At 50.0% G+C, this 21,376-nt stretch overlaps 8 protein-coding genes across 8 annotated transcripts; 2 read left to right on the top strand and 6 right to left on the bottom strand.

The window, feature by feature from the left end:
- Nucleotides 1-514: 514 nt before the first annotated feature.
- Nucleotides 515-2,544, top strand: Asppvi_004650 (LCCL domain-containing protein; the record flags this gene model as incomplete). Its single annotated transcript, XM_043300598.1, has 2 exons — nt 515-1,041; nt 1,095-2,544. The coding sequence occupies 2 exons, from the start codon at nt 515-517 to the stop codon at nt 2,542-2,544; spliced, it is 1,977 nt and encodes a 658-aa protein (XP_043156533.1).
- Nucleotides 2,545-2,709: 165 nt separating this feature from the next.
- On the bottom strand, nt 2,710-4,090 carry Asppvi_004649 (putative serine/threonine-protein phosphatase; the record flags this gene model as incomplete). Its single annotated transcript, XM_043300597.1, has 3 exons — nt 2,710-2,952; nt 3,008-3,498; nt 3,556-4,090. The coding sequence occupies 3 exons, from the start codon at nt 4,088-4,090 to the stop codon at nt 2,710-2,712; spliced, it is 1,269 nt and encodes a 422-aa protein (XP_043156532.1).
- Nucleotides 4,091-4,549: 459 nt separating this feature from the next.
- Nucleotides 4,550-6,218, bottom strand: Asppvi_004648 (tRNA threonylcarbamoyladenosine dehydratase; the record flags this gene model as incomplete). Its single annotated transcript, XM_043300596.1, has 3 exons — nt 4,550-5,805; nt 5,871-5,973; nt 6,036-6,218. 3 exons carry the CDS (start codon nt 6,216-6,218, stop codon nt 4,550-4,552), a joined length of 1,542 nt encoding a protein of 513 aa, XP_043156531.1.
- Nucleotides 6,219-7,987: 1,769 nt separating this feature from the next.
- Nucleotides 7,988-9,586, bottom strand: Asppvi_004647 (homoserine O-acetyltransferase family protein; the record flags this gene model as incomplete). Its single annotated transcript, XM_043300595.1, has 1 exon — nt 7,988-9,586. One exon carries the CDS (start codon nt 9,584-9,586, stop codon nt 7,988-7,990), a length of 1,599 nt encoding a protein of 532 aa, XP_043156530.1.
- Nucleotides 9,587-10,083: 497 nt separating this feature from the next.
- Nucleotides 10,084-11,343, bottom strand: Asppvi_004646 (glycoside hydrolase family 43 protein; the record flags this gene model as incomplete). The annotated part of the gene is made up of 2 exons (XM_043300594.1): nt 10,084-10,764; nt 10,825-11,343. The coding sequence occupies 2 exons, from the start codon at nt 11,341-11,343 to the stop codon at nt 10,084-10,086; spliced, it is 1,200 nt and encodes a 399-aa protein (XP_043156529.1).
- Nucleotides 11,344-15,686: 4,343 nt separating this feature from the next.
- On the top strand, nt 15,687-16,825 carry Asppvi_004645 (glycosyltransferase family 32 protein; the record flags this gene model as incomplete). Its single annotated transcript, XM_043300593.1, has 2 exons — nt 15,687-16,737; nt 16,797-16,825. The coding sequence occupies 2 exons, from the start codon at nt 15,687-15,689 to the stop codon at nt 16,823-16,825; spliced, it is 1,080 nt and encodes a 359-aa protein (XP_043156528.1).
- A 1,247-nt stretch (nt 16,826-18,072) lies between these two features.
- Asppvi_004644 (cAMP-dependent protein kinase) lies at nt 18,073-19,514 on the bottom strand (the record flags this gene model as incomplete). Its single annotated transcript, XM_043300592.1, has 4 exons — nt 18,073-18,792; nt 18,907-19,031; nt 19,104-19,196; nt 19,262-19,514. The coding sequence occupies 4 exons, from the start codon at nt 19,512-19,514 to the stop codon at nt 18,073-18,075; spliced, it is 1,191 nt and encodes a 396-aa protein (XP_043156527.1).
- Nucleotides 19,515-20,244: 730 nt separating this feature from the next.
- Nucleotides 20,245-21,162, bottom strand: Asppvi_004643 (V-type proton ATPase proteolipid subunit; the record flags this gene model as incomplete). The annotated part of the gene is made up of 8 exons (XM_043300591.1): nt 20,245-20,284; nt 20,338-20,423; nt 20,481-20,565; nt 20,624-20,736; nt 20,805-20,887; nt 20,954-20,966; nt 21,024-21,041; nt 21,115-21,162. 8 exons carry the CDS (start codon nt 21,160-21,162, stop codon nt 20,245-20,247), a joined length of 486 nt encoding a protein of 161 aa, XP_043156526.1.
- Between the last annotated feature and the right edge of the window lie 214 nt (nt 21,163-21,376).

Raw genomic sequence — 21,376 nt, 5'->3', positions numbered from 1 at the left:
TTGACCTGCAGTGAACGGTTGAATCTATCAAACTTTCGACCAACTTTTCGCAAGCGTTCCTTGTTGTGCCAACTTACGACGACTGCAACCCTTAAGACCCCTGAACATAATTACTGTACCCTTTATCATGGCTCACTTAGGAAATAGCCTGGTGGGTGATATGGGAAACGAGTTGACGATTTTTCACTGCCGTTACGTTGGTTATCTGCTGATTTGATACCCTCTCTTGTGCTAACGATTCGTGTGGCATGTTGACGACATACTATTTTTGCTGGTTAAGAGGTCATATCCTCTGTGTGATATATGCGCTTAATATAACTTTGCTGTTCATTCTGATTGTTCTCAAAGGACAAAGGATGTATAGAGTCAATACGGCACTATGTCTGGTCGTTACTTCGTAGTATGGATAAGGGTATCTGACTAAGGTGGGCCCATCCCCACTACCGTTTCGGTCTTACTTGATCTCCCTCCACGATACCCATTCTTATCATGGACAGAAATCACAGAATCGAAGATGCTGTCAGACCCTGAGTCCTCATCAAACTCAAGCTCTAGAAATTCATCTCCCTACGAGAAAGTCCCTCGTGAAATCCAGGACTATCCGTTAGAAATCCTCCACCATGAAGAAAGTTCCGAGTTCAGCCACTTTATGCCGGTAGCTCGCGGGAGCGCCGATTCGGCACGAGCCGGTCAGGAACACTGCACGAGGGAACCGCTCTTGCCAGTCCATGAGCATCAACAACAACATCGCAGATCTTCAAGACGATTTTCGTGTTCCGTAACTGCAATCTGGTCGTGGGTACTGGGGCCTTCGACCCCTCATATATACCAGATCAATCCTTTGCTGCCCCGCTGGCAGACGGCGCCAGGGCGTTTGGTGCAGAGGTTCTTTCCAAGTACTATCAGCAAGGTCTTGCTTCTTCTGTCTTGCCTGGCCTTTTGGGGAGTTGTTTTCATAACGTCGCTACATTCTGCAATTCCCGGCTCGGATGTAACGGGTTATGAAGAACACGTCAAGCTATCCTGTCACAGTCGACTGTGGTAAGCTAAGGCCACTTCTTCCATCCTCAAAACAACGCACGCTGATGATATAGGTCCAATGGCACCGACTGTGGTCTAAACGGTGACGGATGTCGTCCGTTTGATGACGGCGCATTCGCGTTCCGCTGCCCTGCAAGTTGTTCGGCCGCAATGGTTCTCGAACCATACTTCATTGGCCCGCAGGAGATCAATTACCGGACTCTCGTCATCGGAGGCGAGCTCGGAGGTGGGCATGAGAGCAGCTACGGTGTGTATCGCGGCGACTCTGCCATCTGTCCTGCTGCGCTGCATGCAGGACTCATTAGTGATGCCAAAGGCGGCTGCGGGGTCCTCCGTCGGACGGGCGAACAGTCCAATTTCCTATCTGTGGAGAAGAACGGTATTTCAAGCATTGCTTTTCCTTCCAATTTTCCCTTGTCCTTCACTTTTGATGGAGAGGGGTCCGCAGAAGGCGGTGGTCTTGACTGCCAGGACATCCGTTGGCCGCTGTTCGCCTTCTCCGTGGTAGTCTCGGCATTGCTCTCACTTTCTATCACTTCTCCAGCGGCATTCTACGCTTCGATGTTCTTCATCGTCTATTTTCAAGTCGCCCTCTCGTCCGATCCCCCATATTCTCCAAACTACTACGAGCTCGTCTCCATCGCTCTAGGCAGATTCCTCCCCTGCGCTTTCGTCGGCTTCGCCTTGTACTATTTCTGCGTCAGGCACACTCTAAAAGACCTAGACGCCCACTGGGATAAGACCATTCTCTGGCTGGGGCCTTGCTGGGTCGGCGCCCTCAACACCGACACCTTCGACAAGATCCCCATATCTCGCCTCACACCTCACGATATCCAACAGCAGCCCGGCGCCATACCAGCTCTGATCATCATCGTCGCCCTTCTATGCGGCATCGTCATCACGCAGGCCATCGCCTTCCGCAACGAAGGCCGTCTCCCCAAAATGCTCGCCATCTACGGCATCCTGTCCGCCGCCGTCCTCGCGCTCCTCGTGGTGCCGCACATGAACCTCCGCATCCACCACTACATCCTCAGTTTGCTCTTCCTCCCCGGGACAGCGCTGCAGACCCGGCCGAGTCTGGTGTATTCCGGGCTCCTTGTGGGATTGTTCATCAACGGAATCGCCCGCTGGGGGTTCGATAGTATTCTCCAAACGCCTGCCGCGCTGCTTGACGGTGCGCAGTTGGGGAGTGCGCTTCCGCAGATCGGCGCCCCTCTGGTTGTTTCTGCGCAGGAGATCGTTTTCACTTTCCTGAAGAATCTAACTGATGAGGCGGATGGGATTAGTGTGCTTGTCAACGACGTGGAGAGATTCCATGCTTTCCGCTCAGGGGATGGATCAGTAGAATCGTTCAATTGGACGAGACGTAGGGCGGAGGAACCGGAATATTTCCGCTTCGGGTATATCAAAGTGAGTGCGTTGGGTGGAGTGTGGTACGAAGATTTTACGAAGCCAGTTGTTTGGGACGTTGATGGGAGTTGGAATCGCTCGGCTCCGTCTTAGTGTTTTCTCGATTGTCATCAGATCCCAATCTATTTCTACTTGTTCAACTCCGAGCACAATGTAAGATAAGTACCAGCCGAAAAATGTATCCGTATTATGTCCATGATCCCTTGACGAGATTGAATGTAGGCCCCCGAACACCAGACAATGCATGAGAATCCGAAACTACTCCTTCAGATGATTGCGACATCTCACCTGGATGACGCTCTGCTTCCCGCCGTCTTCGACAACCATAGCCGTCAACTTCCCACCCTTGACGCACCCAGAGTCCAGACCCTTGGTATACGTCTTGAGCGACAAGGAATTTTTCGAATCATGACCGTAAATCACAGTCATAACCTGCGACTTTGGGTCCGGCACGGAATCCTTCAGACTAGAGTACAGTAGAGACTGATGTTTATTGAACAGCTGCCATTGTCAGTTTAGCAATCTGCCGGGGAAATTAACGGAGCGTAGCGCATACCTTGGTCCACTTCGTGCCGTTCCGCGTCGAGCTAGGCACATGGGTATCCAGATCGATGGTCAGCATGTTCATCACGCTCGCGGGATCCTGCTTGTCGAGCTCCACGCCCGGCACCAAGCCCCCATGCACGACGACCACCTGTCCCAATTCCGGGATCTGGCCCACGTTCAGGATGACGGGGCAAGCGTCAAGCCACTGCACTTGTTCGTTGGATAACTGGCGCGCGAGAGCGCGCTCCCTCTTTTTCAGCCCGAAGAAAAGTTCTGGGCTGATATCGCCGTCCGAGTCCGGCGAGAGGGTATTCGATGCCTCCATGTCGTGGCGGAGCAGCAGCACCCGGTCTTCGTGGTTCCCCCGGACACAGGAGGCGGCGTACTGGCGGGCCAGGTCGACGACCCCGGGGCTGTCCGGGCCCTTGTTGATCATGTCGCCAGCGAAGATGAGGTGGTCGCGGTCGTGGTCAAACGAGACTTCGTCAAGAAGGAGTTCCACTGCCCACATCGATCAGTACGGCATGACACAAGGAGAAAGGTAGGAAGGGAACGCACGCTCATCCTTGCAGCCATGCACATCTCCGATGAAAATCAACCTCCGCGAGCTAGACTGTCCGTCCTTCTGCGCCTTTACGGCAGGCAACAACGAAGTATCCAGATCCCTCAGATGCGTAATATTGTCAAATCTCGGCAGTGCATTCATACCAAACCAACCCCCCACATCGTCCTTAGTCGACGGGTCCAACGAGTGCAGCAGCGCCTCTTGTTCCTCCAGCCGCGGCGAGAGAAACAGCCACCCCCCAAGACAAGACACCAGGAGCAGCAGGTATACAATCGCGTATCGGCGAAAGCGCGGCGCCCTCACCATAGACATGAACATCTGCACCCATTGCGGGGAGTCGGAAGCGTCAGGGGAAACGGAGAGGGCGGTGTATTTGGTTCTCGCTTGCCATTCGTTGCGCGCGTAGTCGACGAGCGGGCGAGCGTACCTATTCATTCGGTAGGAGTAGCCTGGCGGCGACCGTGGGAATCCATCGTCTGAGCAGTCGTCGGAGATCTCTAGGCTTTCCCTGTCTGCGTGAACCGCCATGGGCGGAGAGTCTGCAGGTCTCGGCGATTTGGCGATGAAATCCGCAATGGTTCAGTTGCACCCAAGGTCGGAGATTCGCATGTATGTCCTAAGACGGTACTCGTGAGCTGAACAAATAAACCATGGACCTGCATGGAACTACTGTAGCGGTCAATGGCGAGATGGAAGGAAGCAGGTTTCACTTGTGACGACTTCATCGTTATTCTTAGCACGCTTAAGACGTAGATTCGAAGTGGAGCCTGAGGCTGAATCCGAGAATCGGGTTAGTGGACAGTTTGAACCACTATTCCTTTCTTGGGCTAGTGGCGCAGCGCCTGATCTGTATGGCTATGTAATCCATCTTTATCTTGATGTGGTCGTAACAATATCCAAGCATTGTTGCAGATCAGACATATAAAGTCGTAGGTAATAGACCGTCAGATTCGTGAATACAATTTCTATACAGCTGCTTATAATACATTAACGGAATCTCTCATGAACTTCCACTTCTGCCATATGTTTCTTAACCTTCTCCAAGACCTTCTCGTCATATACCTCTGTCACATCCTTTCCACCTCGGAGGACCTCCCGCTCATGGCGAGTTCCCTCCTCCTTGGTCATGCAAACGAGGTTCTTCAAATCAATCGGAATGAACTTCTGTCCTTCCTTTTCCCACTCTGGATCAGGCGAGAAGCCCCGAGCCGGTCGTTGCCAGGGTACCAATATCAACCGGTTAGTTAGGTTGCTAATAGCACTCCTGCCCCTCCAGATCTCCTCCACGAGGTATCCAACATCATCTTTGCTGATAGGAATACGAAGCCCAATGAGATCCTGCCCAACTTCAGCCCGAGCCAATCTTTCATGTAATCCTTGTAGAGATGCAATGATGCTATCATAGAGCTTTTCCCGGCCTTTTCCGCCGACATTGTAATCATTAGGATAGCCTGAGATGTCGCAGATGACGTGATTGGCAACGGTATATCCGAAAACAGCAGGCATGGTCCCCAAGACGGGGAGAATGCGAACCCGAAATTCGGGCAGCACGCCGAGCTCACCAACCTGTCCTTTGGCGAATTCTTCCTCGGCAAGTGGTAAAAGACTAGCCTTTCCAGGACCGGGTTTCTCCGTTGAAAATACGACGGGAATGCCCGAGTTAACCCCCAGGAGCTTGAGACGTCGTCGAGTGCTGCGCGACAGAGGGTCATCGGTACTCAGTGAGATGTCCCCAACCATAATGCGTGTGGGATCGGATTTGCATCCTGCTCCCATTGACGATATCACGGGAATAGAGTTGGAATGGCAATAGTGCAGCAGTTCAACTTTTGATGTGATATTGTCGATGCAGTCAAGCACGTAGTCTGGCTTTCGTCCCTTGTCGCTGTCATCCCATGACCACGGAGCAAGTAGATCTGCGGCAGCGGATCCACCAAAGAGTTCGTTCCTACAGTCAAACTTGACCCAGGGGACAATCTGTTCCAATCTCTTTTTAATGCAATGCACCTTGGGAGTGCCCACGTCGGCGAGGGTAGCGAGAGCGTGTCTATTCAAAGAGGACAATGTTACTTGGTCGAAGTCAATCAGGCGAATCTTCGCGACGCCCGAACGGGCAAGCGAGGCGACTGCATGAGAGCCCACACCACCACACCCAACCACAATGATGAATGATGAACGGAGTTTCGCTAGGCCTTCGTCGGTAAGAAATACACGGTTACGGGCGAGTTGTTCGAGTATGAGATCTGGCCAAAGGCCGTGCAGTCAGCACTGTTGTTACTAGGGAAGGGCCGCTAGAGGATGAACAAACCGTCATCATAGTCACCCTCTTGCGCTCTTCGCGCAAGAGCCGCGCTGCGTTCATCCTCTTTATTCAATTGTGTTGATGACGCCGCTGTACCGTACTCTGTAAGCTGCACATAGAGCAGTAATCAGCATAAGCCCTCAGTGAATTGACTTGGCACAGTTGGGTTACCTTTTCTGCATGATGCCTTTCGTCAATTGGAGGGATTGAAGCTTTAAGATGCTGCACAGCCTCTTTCCTTCTCAGAGCTTGGTAGCCGAAGATTGCGCCGGCAACGGCAGCTCCAGAGACTACAGCAGTGACTGCAAGCTGAGCCTGCTGCTGGCCAACCTGGCGCTGGAGCCACGAGGACATTTGACGCAAGTATCAGAGCCGGCTTGATCGTTTAGTTTTTCCGAATTGACGTAGTAGTGTGACAATTGCGATAATTCGCTGAAAAGGACACAATGCTTCACAAGACTGACCGACCAACCGAGTGACCTGGGATGTATACACCAAAGCCCTCCAGGAAGAAATCAACATGCAATCATGTCTATGCAATTGACGTAGTCGGCTCATTCGGTGGACTTTCTCGAAGCTTAAAGTGGGACCATGATGTATGGTCACGTGCCCTCGTCTATGCGCGTCCAAAGCAACGGGATTCGAGACTCTTCCGACTGTTGACAACACAAGATGTCCATCTCATCCAACCACATGGGTAAGTTGTGCACTATTAGCCAAAATTAACATTGATTGTTGTCTAACAGCATCCGGCACAGATTCAAGAAGAACACCTTTCCTATCTCGATGACGATAAAACCATCACAAGAGCGCTCATGACACAACTGAACCAAACGTGTTCCAGATCACGGACTTCATCCTTCGCGGCGCCTGCGCTGGGAATGGAAGAAGACGTGGCCTTTAGATGTGGGTGACTGAGTTGAACAGAGATCCAAGAGATCAGCGAAAGTCTGGCTTCTTCTCATCCTTATGGTATTGATTCGGGAACAAACTTTGCCAGCGCGATCATACAGCCCGCTGTCCTTTCTGGTGACGATGTCTTCCTCTTATGTTGTGGATTGGGCATTGGATATCACTTCAGGATACATGAGAAGGCAGGAATCTAGGCTGCCAGGGCTCCCGTAACTCGCACAGTTTTTACATACATTTCTCCTTCCCTCTCTTACTTTTCCTTTTAGTCTCTCAGCCCCTATCTCTCTACTCTCTCTCTCTCTTTCTTTCTTTCCTGACACCAGATTACCGAGACCGTCAACGCCCGAGCCGATGATGACAATCTTTGCATAACTCCGAGGTGCAATTGCCCATCTGTTTCGCGGATAACGAAACGATGCCGAGCGGACCTACCGATGAGGGGCCGAAAATTACTGAGGTAGTTTTCAATCTGATATGGCCGGCAGCGGGATTCTCTTCATTCCACATACTCACATTTATCTAGTTATACCTGCCCAGAGATCTCATTCGATATCTCTTCGATTCGCACTATCAGCCAAAATTACTGCCATTCTGGCCCTGCTAACTGTCAACAAGAGAAGCGAATGATGACATGCTGTGAAACCGCAGCCCTGTGTTTATTAAATTTGGCTTCGGACCCGTCCTCGAGATGCCGATGGACAGATGGATTCCGCAAAACCATTGTCATTGAGTCCGTAACTGGCTTGGAGACAATGACTCTAGAAGTCTACCAGACTAATATCTACAGCTTATCAAGCCCTTTGTTACCCCATTTATATCGTTGTACGCGCTCTTTTGTCTGTCTTGCTTCTTTTTTTTCCAAATCTGCCCGATGACGAGGATGAACCAAAAGCCAAAGTTGTATGGTATCCGGCCCATCACGTGTACACACACGCATCTACTTATGCCTGGAAACCAATGAGAACCTGAGAGCTAATCTGAGGGCTTTGATATTATTTGTTAGTGTCCGTCTGTTATCTACGATCTGTGACAACCGATAATCGTGGATTGAATAGCTAGACTCAATTGAAGGGTGGTGTACATAAATGGTGAATCGTATATCCAATAAAATACTAAAAACAAATGTACGCTCAGATGCATCGTGTCATTCATCATCGACTGTGCCACAGAGGCACAGATACTGGACAAAATATAGACTCTACAAGCGCCAATTAGCGCAAAAACCTCTCAACGGCGCCGCCGATATTCTTCAAGTCGAGTAGGAACGTATCATGTCCAAATAAGGAGATGTCCTCGCCCAGCTCGATGTGTTCGACGTTCTTGTTTCCAGCCGCGCGAAGAGTCTCGGCGATTTCACGTTGCTGCCACGCGGGGAAGAGAATATCGCTGGCAACACCCATGACCAGGACCGGGTGGTTCTTCAACGGCGCGAGACCGGCGATGAGGTCGGCGGGTGGTGCATCTGGTTGCTCACCTGCGGCGACTGACTCGTCGGCCGAAGAGCTGGAGTCGGTTATGGAGGGTTGCTCCTCGTAAGGCTTTTCGGGTAATGTCAAGCTGCACGAGGCATCATTGTAGTGGAGTGTCTTGCCGCCTTGGGCGATACGAGCCTCAAAACCCTGTCTGCGCTTCTTGGTCTCCGCCTGCTGCGACCGGCCGAGGTCGAATAGGTCCATGGCTTTGGAGACGTAGAGTAGACTATTTGGGTCGTACTCGAGGCAGAATTTCTCGCCAGCATGATCGAGATAGGTCTCAATAAGGAAGTCAGGACACAAGGCCGGCTGTTTGCTGGGATCGGCGCGCTTGCGCCCGAACCGTTTCTCCCATTCCGGTCCACTTCTGTACGTGACTGTTGCGATTTCTCTGGCGAGTTTCATCCCCGAATGAGGCGGGATCGAGTCGTAGTAGAAACCGCGGTTCCATTTCGGGTCCATCATCAGCACCTGGCGTTGGGTGTGTCTCATGGCGATGCTGTAAGGGTGGCTCCGGGCGCATCCACTGATACTCACGATCTTTCCTATGCGCTCGGGGAACAACACGCCCGCCGCAAGGCTCTGCATCCCACCCATGCTGGAGCCAACGGAGGCGTACAGTTTCTGGACTCCCAATGAGTCCAGTAGACGAAACTGTGCTCGAACCATGTCGTCCAGTGTAAGGATGGGAAACCGCGTTGCGTATCTCTTCCCGTCGGACGGATCGATCGACGACGGGCCTGTGCTCCCATAACAACCCCCAATAACATTTGTACAGATAACAAAGTATTTGTCCGTGTTCAACGGCTTGCCAGAACCGATGAATTTCTCCCACCATCCCGGTTTCGGGTTGGCCTCGGTACTATGTGCATGACTCGACGCCGACAGACCAGTATGTAATAGAATAGCGTTGCTCTTGTCCGCGTTCAACTGACCCCATGTTTCGTACGCGATATCAAACTCTGGCAAGACACCACCCCAGTCTAGTAGCAATGGCTCTTCGCAATGGAAGCTCTCATGTTGTCCGGTCGTGTATGAAGGTTCTGGACCCGACTCGATCGACCTGGCCGTTAGCAGCGCCGATTTCGCGTCCAGGGCGTCGAGACAAGGAAATGAGAGTGCCGGGTTCGATGAATCTCGCGCTGGAGGATTTTCGGCGGTGGCACTTTGTATCTTTCGAGCAGGAGCTGAGTGTAATAAGCGACGATTCAATGTGCTGATTTGAAATCGGTTTCTTGCTGTGGTAAAACTGGCCGCGACACTGTCGCTCTGTCTCCACAGTCCGACGGCCTGGAGACCACGAGGAGCTGAGCGTGCCACGCCTTGGAGAGAGCTCATTTCCTTCGACAGAACCAAAACAAGACAACTATCGAGCAGTAGCTGAATGCTCCAGCCGAAATTAAACTGCAAGTGAACGGGTGTGGAGAAGTCATCGTTCTGACCTCCGGAGTACAGTGTTTATGAGCCAGCGGCTTTCATTTACTTTCCGTATTGCGCAGGCGGAGAGCTGCCTTAGGCCCGCCCCCACCACTAAAGGGCTAATGGCGTCATTTTCTAGACATCTGATTGGCTGTCGGCAGTTTGGCAGGTCCGGTGCTCCCGCTTGGCGAGAGTCTTAAGTCCGACCGGAGGGTATTTTCTGATGAGAATGGACTATAGAGGTTCCTTCGAAGACGGTGCACATATTATGAGGGCTAAACAGGCTGGAAAATCACAGTATGCTAAAAGATAGTGCGTCGGCTTCCTGGAGCCTCCGCCTCGCAGGTCGGCCATGATGGGATTCTGGCCAAGTTATCATCTCCAGCGTCCAATTCGATGCTATGGCCAGCATGGCATCACCCGAGTCCACTAATTGTGATCAAGTTGTCTGCACCTATATCTATCTCCGTGACATACATGCATCTCTTTGGTGCACAATTGGCATGGAATATCATAAACGTCCCGTCAGGAGCTACGGTAGCCCCTCCCGGAGACGTCAGGTTAAAATCTCCCGTCTTGAGTAAGGCGCGAGGGGCCCTCTTATACGGCCCCTTCAAAGACGTCGAGTAGGCGTACTTGACATCGTACATTGGAGAAGTGAAGCAATGAGAAGAGTAAAAAAGGTAGTAATAGCCGTTGTCGGTCCGGATGATGTCGGGGGCCTCGACCAGAGGCCCATCTTCCTCTTCGTTCCTGAGAATCTCGAAGGGATCCCCAACTGGGGTGATGCCGTCATCTTGTAGCTCCTGAAGCATGATGGAGACTTTGACAATGGGTTTCTTTCCATTGTTACAGTCGCCGCCGTGGCCGATGCTATTCCCATCATTTTTGTACGTGACATACAGTTTTCCGTCTGTGTCTCGAAACGGAGACGGGTCAATGGCACCGCCATGTTCCCGGGGGCAAGCAAGAGGTTCCGAGATGGGCTGGTATGGTCCTAGAGGGTCCTCCTTCTCTGAGACTGCAGCACCAATGCAATGATGTCGCTTCCAGTCCTTCAATTCTCCAGAGTAATATAGCACAAATCTACCATCATTCTGTAGATAAGCTGTCAGAATACGGTATTCCTCAAATAATTGTTATGGCCTGTGGCATACTCGTTGAATAACATCAGGAGCCCAGTGATTCACGCCCGTTTCCCAACCTGCCAATGTAGGCATGGCATCGTAACCATCTAACCGCGTCCAATTCTTAAGATTCTGAGATGTAGCAACCGGAATATGGGCAACGTCAGAATTATTTATGGCCGCATTGGTTGCATAGGAATACCACGTGCCATTGACACGGATCATCCCAGGATCAGGAAAATTGTATATGGCGTAAATCGGTCGGTTCGACTCGTCATGATAACTCGCGTCGTCGGAAGGTTCTTGGTGGCCAGAAGGTTCTTGGTGACGCAGGAGGACGATCGGAACAGTTATCACCACGACGATGATCGCTATTACCAGGAATCCCGTTATTCCAAGGATGAAGATTTTCTTTCGCGTTAATGGTCTGGAGATGAATAAAGTCGACCGGGACTTCGGTGGTGTCTCATCCTCTGGCTGCAGATAATAAACTGAAGACGTGAGCTGGCCCTTCTTGGTAGTAAAAGTGGAAAGGAGGCGTCCAGTCATCCTTTCCCAGCGATCGACCAGCCCACGAGCCTTAATCAAGCATGTGCTCTAGACAGCGGTAGAAAGTGTCAAAGGGAAACAATATCAACGATGCATGGCTCCAACGGAATTGATTAGTCTATCTTATTCTCAGGAAAGTATGGGAAGAGAAGATCAACTGAGCCATTGAGATTTTATGGCGCCAAAGCCGAACGGCAGACCACGGTGTTTTTTTTTTTTTTTCCCGGTAATGTGTTGCCTCCTGAGGCTCTGCCAAAAACTCAATTCAGCCGTTGCTACCCCACAGAAGTCAGGATGTGAGAAGGCCAACTGCTCAGGGACAGACGGGACGATCAAAGCACCAACTTACAGGTACGGAGTAGGTACTCCGTATGGGTTCTAGAATTAGACCTCTGCGGAACAGAAGGTGGCTGGTCCACCAATCCAGGTGCAGGAAAAATGCCCAATCAAACTTATCAATCGCAATATAAATTGTGGTGGATTGTTAGTGCTTATACTTTCACGTGCCTTTATATGATGCCTGAGGGCCCTGGACATTCCAGTGATCCTACACCATCCACTAAGCTAGCTCAACCTCCCAGAAGCGCGAACCCTCTCAGCTGCCAGGACTTCCCAGGTCATATAGCTAATCAAATACGTATAGAACAATGTCCACCCACACTCAGGTATATAATGCAAATGCTGATATCTCGACACGTTGGCTGTTCATAATGTAGAAAGATCCCTCAAGTTGCCAGCCGACTCCAAATTGTCGAGCCAATCCTCGTACCCAACCAGAACGCCCTTTTCTTTATTGACAATTGAGACGGAGAAGACTCAAGGCCTGCAGGTTTGAAGGAACCGCAATCTATGTAGAGTCGTGGACTCATGGCAATCAACAAGGTAAGCTTCACTAGGTAGGTTATACCTACCTATAACTACCTGAGGTACCTTACTTCACCAGAGCTCGTTGTGGGCCAATCACAGGTTCCTCCGCTTGACGTCGATTCTATTGCGGAAAGCAGAACAATTGGCTGAAGCTCTTAAAATAGTGGGACCTTAATCCAGATGGTAACATCTCAGCCAATCAAACATACGTTCTGTCATTACCTAAATGCTTCGAGATTGATGGCCAATACCTAATGCAAGCTCATCCTTTGATCGTTGTTTCTTGATGTCCCCCGGGTTTTCAAAACTCACGTCTAGTATACCCAAGATAACTGTTATCACCCAAAGCCATGGCAATTATGAATTATGCCGCAGCCTCTTTTGCTCCTCGTTTTTTCCCTCAACCATATTTTAACGCTCGAAGCCTGTAGAGGCACATGTCAATAAACTGAATCTAAAACAGCAGCCGATCCTGGCGAGGCTGATAAGGGTCCTCACTATGATCACGCTCTTGTGGCTAGATTCCAGAGGTATGATCCCGAGAAGCCTGTAAAGTAGACTTAGTTACAAAAGTAGTCCTTATAATAAGCATAACCTTGTCTATGTTCAGTGTTATATTCATGTCTCTAGCATACTCAATGTCTATTAATAACCTCATTCCAGACATTGACCTCAGTACAGAGGTCTTTATTGTGAAGTTTTTCTCTCTTTATGCTTGAACTCATAATTTGCCCAGCAGCATAGTATCCCTTGGTTAGCACACCCTCTCCCTTGCTTTTGCTAACCTTCAGACACACGAGTCTAATGGTCCACTTTCCTATAAGTTTTAATCTGGTATACGCAGATATCGTCCTGCGATGCCTGAAAATCTGAACTTTTACGGAAGACAAATTCTCTGGGTCATTCTCCCCGTCGCTATGGTGGCGTCGGAGATTCTGTCGGAAGCACAAGCCTCGCTACCCTCTATTACGGCGATCCTTCCGCGACACCTTCCATAGCTTGCCCTTGTCAACTCGGGGGTTGCTATCGCAAGAGTCCTCCTGATGGATTCCACACCATCTACCCAGCTTTCATTCTTACAGCTCTTGCACTTTTCTGCTGTGCCAGGTTTCCACTGTTGAGCACCTAATGGCTTGCTTTAGGGCCAATAGGTAAGGAGCTGTACTGGCCTTTCTGCTATTGACTCGCATGCTGTTCCTATTCATAATGTATTGTTACCGTGGGACGCTGAGGATGAAGGGTAAATATGCTTTTAAGGCTATAGAATGATGAGACGGATGCAGAACACTCCCTCACTCCCTAAAATGTTGACCTTCGTTTGCGTTTCACGTTCACAATTGTGGTTAGCATGTTGTTGCAATTAATCATTCTTTGTCTTCCCTACTGTACGTTGCACATGGCACAGTCCATCCGATCTAGAAAGAGCAAGAAGTTTGCGTCAAATTTAAGATAAGACAGAGTAAGTGGAAACAATTATTTCTGGCCAGGAACAATAGTTGCAGAATACACTCGTCATGGCAGGATTTCGGGGTTAGAAAGTAAAAGAAATGCTCACTCCGCAGTGTGATATGGTCACTTGTCAATGTACCACTCATAGACTAGGTAAGATGTCATGTAGCATTCGGACTGGATTGTTCCTGAATCAAGAGGTCAATCCATGGTTGTTAGTGGTAACAGTTACACTGGCCCTTCTAAGACAGGATCAATCCAAACAACATCCGGTCCGGCTACACGTGTCCACCGTCTCAGTGATGAATGCTAGTGCTTACAACAGACATAGTAAGAGTTACCAAATGATGAATGAGATTTATCAACACCTTTCATTTTCCGGACACAGCTCTAGAAATCATTCAATCATCTGGTCGTATGACGTATCAGCATCTGGGCTTCTGAATAGGTATGTGTTTGCTGGCCCCGCATTCCAGTCGGAGGAGCTCGCTGCAACTCATTCATGATGGGGAAACCCCAGCATATGAAACAATTGAATGAACAATTGATTATGGCAAGTTATGATTAGATGTCATTGTTGAAACCTGTCTAAAATCTTACCAGGATCGGTTGTCTACTTGAAACTGGTGATCATCGCATTTCAACCACTGACTTCAAGACTTTAAAGACATCCTCGTGTTGCTCGAGTACTGTATATTTTGTCCAATCACTTGCAAACAAATTGACTAACTAGACGCATGCTATGACGCCAAGTCTTTTGTGCAGATTAGTGCAGATGCACTCCCCTGCCAATCTGCATCGCAATGACGCGGCTTGGGAGATTGAGGAATACCTGTAACTACCTTACCATCACATACAGGCATACTTCAGTGCGCCAACTGATGGCTGAGAAACGAACAGAACCAGACTGAAAGATGGAAGGGTAACCTAGCTATCTGAGTCACACTGCGTCCAGTTCGATCTCAAGATCCAGAACGCTCCGTCGATGGTGGAGCTTACAACCTTCAAAAGAAGAGGCCAGAGTCTACGTAGCTACAGAAGCTGATTGTCGCCGGAAACGGCCAACGCCATCACCAAATCCACGCCCACCCCAGGCAAAATACAACCTCCTCAACCAGGATTTCATCGATTCTATTCAAATCCTTATCATGAAGTTCCCCTTAGAGGTTATCTCCTGCCGACCCAGGGGTCCGACATCATCGTGTCATGGCAGGGGAGCAATTTTGGCCCGGGAGTACTCCGTAGATCCGCTTCCCATTGCGGTAATGCCGTATAGCATATCAAGAGAAGAGAGCATATAAGGTCGTGTATTTCTTCAATCCTTGTGGTTTGTGTGCTGTAAAAGTACAAATTGGAGTGGTCCAAGAGAAGACTTAATCCAGTTAAGCTACCACTGCCTTACAGCCATACACACTAATTAATACACGTACTCCCGAGCCTATCGTCGTCATCCTCTGATCCTTATCGGCCCATCCGTGCCAAAAGTTTCGGACCGCCACCAGTTTTTAACGGCTGTCCTACTTACAGGGCTCCACCATTTTTTTCTCCTAATTCATATTATTCCCAAAGCTTCCTCTCTCCCTTTTTCCGTTTTTTCCCCCTTCTTTGATCTGCACATATTCTTCTGCTTAGTTGTACATTGTGTTCAACTCTTTGTGTGAGTTTGCTGGTTGCTGTCAGTGACCTCATTCAATCCTGAGAGTGACGAATACTTCGGGGCTCTCTTCCACTCCCGTTGTCTCCGAGTGTACCGAATCTGATTGCGCAAGCCCCCTCGCACAAACCTCTCAATCCTCCATACTGTCCCATAATAGGTGCAGATATGTCTGGCCGCCGTCAGGCACTGAACTGAGTCGATCTCGGATCTTTCCTCTCCTCCCTATCCGAATACTCAGCTCCTGCATTGGTCATTTGCGGAGCCTGTGGGGAAGCTCGTGGCGACCCCCTGGAGGAGATCTAGATCTATCTTCACAGCTCATCTATCCAATCGATTTCCGTCGCGCTACGGTGGTTTTTTCCGCGCAACAATGCTCACCTTCAGAAAGTCGCTAATTGCGGCCGTCGTCCTGATTACATTTGTTGTCCTCCTTCGATCCGTACATTCCTCGTCATCCACCGAACCCGCCGCTCTCGACACGGAAGCGACTGTCTACGACGCCCATCAAGCAGCAGATGAACATACCACGAGTCAGAAACAGGATATACAACAGCAGCCGTTGAAGCCACCGTCCACTGCCCCCTTGCGCGAACGACTCCGTTACCAATTCCCCTACGATCTCGAAAGCAGATTCCCCGCATACATCTGGCAGACATGGAAGTACACACCAGCATCCATGTGGTTCGCCGAAGATCTTCGCCCCGCTGAAGCGAGTTGGACAGAATTGCACCCCGGGTTTGTCCATGAAGTGATTCCGGACGACACTCAGCGACATCTCGTCAAGTACCTCTACGGCTCGGTCCCGGAGGTGTTCGAGGCATACGATTCGATGCCCTTGCCCGTCCTAAAAGCTGATTTCTTTCGGTACTTAATTCTGCTGGCCCGTGGAGGCATCTACAGTGACATCGATACCTACGCGCTCAAGCCCGCCGCCGACTGGCTGCCTGGGGAGCTGGACCTTGCCACGGTCGGTTTCGTGATCGGAATAGAGGCCGACCCCGACCGGCCTGATTGGCACGACTGGTATTCGCGCCGGATCCAATTTTGCCAGTGGACTATCCAGGCTAAGCCCGGGCATCCGATCCTCCGCGATATCGTCGCATACATTACCGAGGACGCGCTGCGAATGAAGGAGAAAGGGATTCTCAAGGAAGGGAAGATGGATAAGACTATCATGGAGTTCACTGGGCCCGCTGCCTGGACGGATGCGGTGTTCAGATACTTCAACGACCCGGAGTACTTCAGCATCGAACCGGGGTCGACTCATAACGTCACATATGAGGATTTCACCAACCAACGGGACTTAAAAAAGGTCGGTGACGTCGTGGTCCTACCGATTACCAGTTTCAGTCCGGGTGTTGGTCAGATGGGAGCGGGCGATCTGGATGACCCTATGGCGTTTGTCAAACACGACTTTAGTGGTACGTTTTCCTCGCATGTTGATGCGCTAGAGACACGCTTGGCTGACTTTATTCATTAGGATCATGGAAGACAGACCCGGCTCTCTAAACATCGGCTCCGCGGCATGATCATGTCATTGGTTACAACCATCCCTGCCTGAGACTTGTCAGGCCTGTGGACAAGCAGAACTCTCCGCCCCGGCTCCTGGTCCCGAGTGAAGCACGTACGGAAGCCACAGCAAGTGCCCTGCGCTGGACCCGGTATCACTTCGGTACCTACCAAGACTCGAGTCCACTATGAACATATCTGGGCAGTGCTTTTCATCAACAGTACATTAATGCGCCTCCTCTCAACGGTGAAGACGTCGTTCAAGTGCTCTCAATCCGGCACAGTTGTCGCATCTTACCGTTTGGATGCATGCATATCAAGCTTTGAAAGTCTCTTGAACGCAGTACAGATTCGAACTGGAGGTGTGGCATGTGAATGTACAGCCAACTCCGACCCACAGCGCTGCCTGTCACTTTTATCGGGCAGCATATGTGTGCCATCTAGGACAAGGATAAGTGCTCAAGTATTTGGTGACACTCTCCTTATCATGTTAATTTGACTGGATGACGGCATGGCATTGACCACCCGTGATTCATTTCGGTAGCAAGCTAACTGCTTGGCCGGTACTCTAATATTCATGAACAAAGCATACGTTGCATATACATCAAATGAAATATATTATGTAATCAGAAGAATGAGCTAATTGTTCTCGTATTTCTGCGGTGCATTCAATGGTAGAGATCGTTAGAGGAATGGTTGCATGTACAAGAAGCCGCAATTACAGGTAGCTATATATTCAACCCGCCCAGTACGTTGAATTCCTCACTCATCCCGCCTTCATAAGTCTGTGGGTATTACATTCCCGAAATCAGGAGACATAGGCCAGCTGATGTGACAGACAGACATGGAAACCAAGTTGACGAAGTCCCAACGAGAGATATGAGATATATATTATGTAGACAAATGATGGCAGATTGCATTGTACATCATGACACATGCAGAGGAGAAAAAGAAAAKGACGGGTTTGCCGTCATCAATAACCTTGACATATCAATCGACAAATGAAGACAGCATTGCTCTGTCTCTTTATATATATATAGTTGTATGGATTGGTGGATCGGTGGGCAGCAGCAGGCCTTATGAACTTTCGTCGCAGAACGATAATACAAAAAATTCGTAACGTCGTGGCAGGAGCGTTCCATATCAGCGTAAACGGTCGTGGCGGACATCCCGACTGTTTACAATGATTCTCATGTTGAATACGTATCAAAGGGGGGAGATCGGTATCCCGAATCGAGATCGCCGGCTTAGAAGTCGCTGAACAGAGCTTCGTACTTTTTCTTCATGTCATCGGTGTAAATGACCTGACCCCTCACATCTTCGTCAGGGTAGTCCTCGAAGTTTCCGGTATCTGCGGGATGGTCAACTCGCGGGATGATGGGCCCTTTCATGCGCCGGTGGAACAAGTCATCCCAATTGATCTCCTCAAAGAACGGGTGCGCTTTGACTCTCGCAGAGCCACCTGATATGTGTCCAAGCCGCTCACTTGGATTGGTCTTGCAAAGACATGATATGATGTTCTGGGCTGCGGGCGACATGCTCGAAGGAAAACGCAAGCGGCCCTCAACGATCTGTTCGTAGATGCGCATCGGGTTCTGATCCCAAAACGGGGGCTGCCCAACCAAAAACTCGTAGATGAGGATCCCGAGAGCCCACCAGTCCACTGCGAGGCCATGCCCACTGTTGTGGATGACCTCAGGAGCGAGGTATTCCGGAGTGCCGCATAAAGTGTATGTCTCGCGATCGTTGATCTGCTTCGCGAATCCGAAGTCGACGAGCTTAATATGCCCGTCAGCGTCCAAGAGTATGTTTTCTGGCTTCAGATCACGGTAAACGACGCCCTCGACATCATGGAGGTACTCGATCGTTAGGGTGATCTCGGCGGCATAGAACCTCGACGTGTTTTCGTTGAATCGCCGCGCACGTCGAAGATAGCTGAAGATCTCACCTCCGGGGCAGTAGTCCAGCTATGTAGAAAGAAGGTCAGTCGAGGATACCAATAAAATACGACGGCGACAAGGTCCAGCAGAAGGCAGTGCATGGGAAGGTCCGCTCTTCACAAGACGCGGTGGCTTGCATACCAGCATATATAGGCTCTGCTCATCGGAAAATGTCGCAATCAGGGTCGTGATAAAAGGGTGACCGGCAACCGCAGCAAGTGCTTTTCGCTCATTGCGCACATGCTCCACTTGCTTCAACTTGATCACTGTAGTCCCAAAATCGCTCGCCAGTCAGCCCGGTTAAAGATGAGGATAGAAGCTTTCTCATGCATCCTCACCATCTGCCTTGCGTAAAACCTTTAGCGCATACACATTGTCCCGTCGGATAGTTTCGTCCTTGAATCTCGCCAGCCACACTCGTGCAAATGTACCTGGATGCACCCCAGCGGTGTCAACATCGCGCACTGCAGACCCCGCCACTCGGGTCAAGACTTACCAGTACCAAGTGTTTTGATTAGTGAAAAATCAGTAATACGAAGGCTCCGAGTTGATATCCCCAACTGCTTTTCCTCCGGCCGATCTTTAATGACAAAAGGATTCACTGATCTCTGATGAGGGGGTCGGAGAGAAGCAACCATCTGCTTTTCTCTTTCATGAACGTTTTCCAAAGGAGTGTCCACCCCTCTGGAGGACGGAGAGGAGCTCTGAATCTCACTATGTGTCGAAGGCTCGGCCTTTCCTGTAGCCATTGGGATGGCAAGAGATCATGTCTCGAGGACAGCGGGGAACGGATGTGGGGGGTAGAAAAGAACGCCGCAGGAGCTGCTGATTGTGACGAACTGCAATTTCGAAGGCTACTGGCCGAAGCAGGCAGAAATCGGAAGATCAATCGTTAAATGACTTGTAAAAATGCTCAATAAAGCAAGGGAGCCTTGATTAATCCTTCATGGGAGGCGGACAAGAGCTTTTGCTGAAGTTCGTTTTTTCTGGCTCCGGAACCAAGGAGCATGGTCCACGGCGGCGTTCACGGAGCACCAAGGCTCTGACGTTACCGACTGGCGGGGCAGCCTGTCAACTACTCGGCATGCACCACTAGCGTAATCGGACAGACCCCGGTTGCAGTGCATGGTTTTATGACTACATCTGACGCTATCTCTGAATATCCATTGTATTTTGGGGGCCAAACATGTTAAGTGTGATATCAAATCTTCATGTCCAGAACTGTGGAGTAGGAGCTAGTACACAAAGGCCCTAAGGAGTCATACGGAGAAGCTGCCAGAAGATCTTACGCGCAGAAATTGTCCCTTGACACAAGGAGACACTGGTGCGCCTTTAGCATAGCCAAGAAACTCATGCATCCGGCTACGCAATTATATAACACCATTAGGTACCAGCGCAGTTATGCACGTCGATCTAGGCGCAGTTCGATTTGCAAGCACATCACTGAGGATTCAGCGTTGCACGGAGAAGGAGGGGGTTTTATTTGCTGTTCGTGTTGAGGATGAGACCGACAATTAGGCTGACAGCAGTTAGCATTGATGTCTTTGGTGCCGCATTGGCGGGAAGACAAACCCATAAAGACCCAGAACTTCGCCAAAAATGAGGATAAGAATCATCCCAACGTAGACTCGGGACTGCTGCATGTAAGCACGAACACCCTCGAGAAAACGTTAGCATTAAAGTCAGAAACAAGCGTTTTTCGCTAAGTTGCTCACCGCATCACCAACGATGCCGATGGTATATCCGGCGGCCACGCCCGCGAGGCCAACCGATAACCCGGATGCAAGGTGCATAAATCCTCTGGTCTCAGATATCAATAACAGAACGATCGACACGGGTTTGATGTGGCGTGACCTACGTGAACAAGCTCATGTTCTGTGTTGGAGGCGGTGCCATGTCTCCTGCGATGAGAACTGCAATGACCAAACCGTAGACTGCGATGATACCCGACATGACAACTGGAATCAAGGACTATGTCAAGAAATTAGAAACTATACTTGAAACAGTTTTCTGGACCTCGCAGTGTGAAAATTGCAAACCTTCATGATCAAATCCGGCCGAAACGTTCCCACGCCAGAGATACCAATCCCAGATTTTGCCGTTCCATACGCCGCTCCCATTGCTGTAACGTTGTGAGTGTCTCATCCCATCTTTTACCATCTCGTACATGATTTGAATTTAGACGTACACCCGAAAATCATCTTCGAGTGGTTGTTAGTACAGCGTAGAGGATCGATTCGCAGTTATGGTGAACTCACTGCAGATGCGATTCCCGCCTGCGATCTCCAGTCAGCAGATGTTTCTATAATCGGAGCAATCCCACCACAACATTTATATTGGAAGACTTACAAAGGAGAAAAAAGGCGCGAATTTGGGAGCCAGCTCACTTTCCGCCATTTTGAGTATCTTTGTGATGACGAACCGTCAGAGCAGGGAGGAAAGGGGGAAGAAATCGCAACTGAGGCAGAGCTTTGAGCTCAAGACCGGTGAAAAGAAGAATGCGACCAGAGAAACAAGAGCAAACAAAAGTAGATCAGACCGATATGTACTTCCTAGGCGAGTGACGGCCGACAGTAGGTAAGTAGCGTAAGTAGAACTATCTCTAGCAGAC

Source organism: Aspergillus pseudoviridinutans (assembly GCF_018340605.1).
Source record: "Aspergillus pseudoviridinutans IFM 55266 DNA, scaffold_3, whole genome shotgun sequence".
Classification (NCBI taxonomy): Eukaryota; Fungi; Ascomycota; class Eurotiomycetes; order Eurotiales; family Aspergillaceae; genus Aspergillus; species Aspergillus pseudoviridinutans.
Note: the sequence above shows the minus strand (reverse complement) of the source record. Positions and strands in the feature narration are given on the sequence as shown.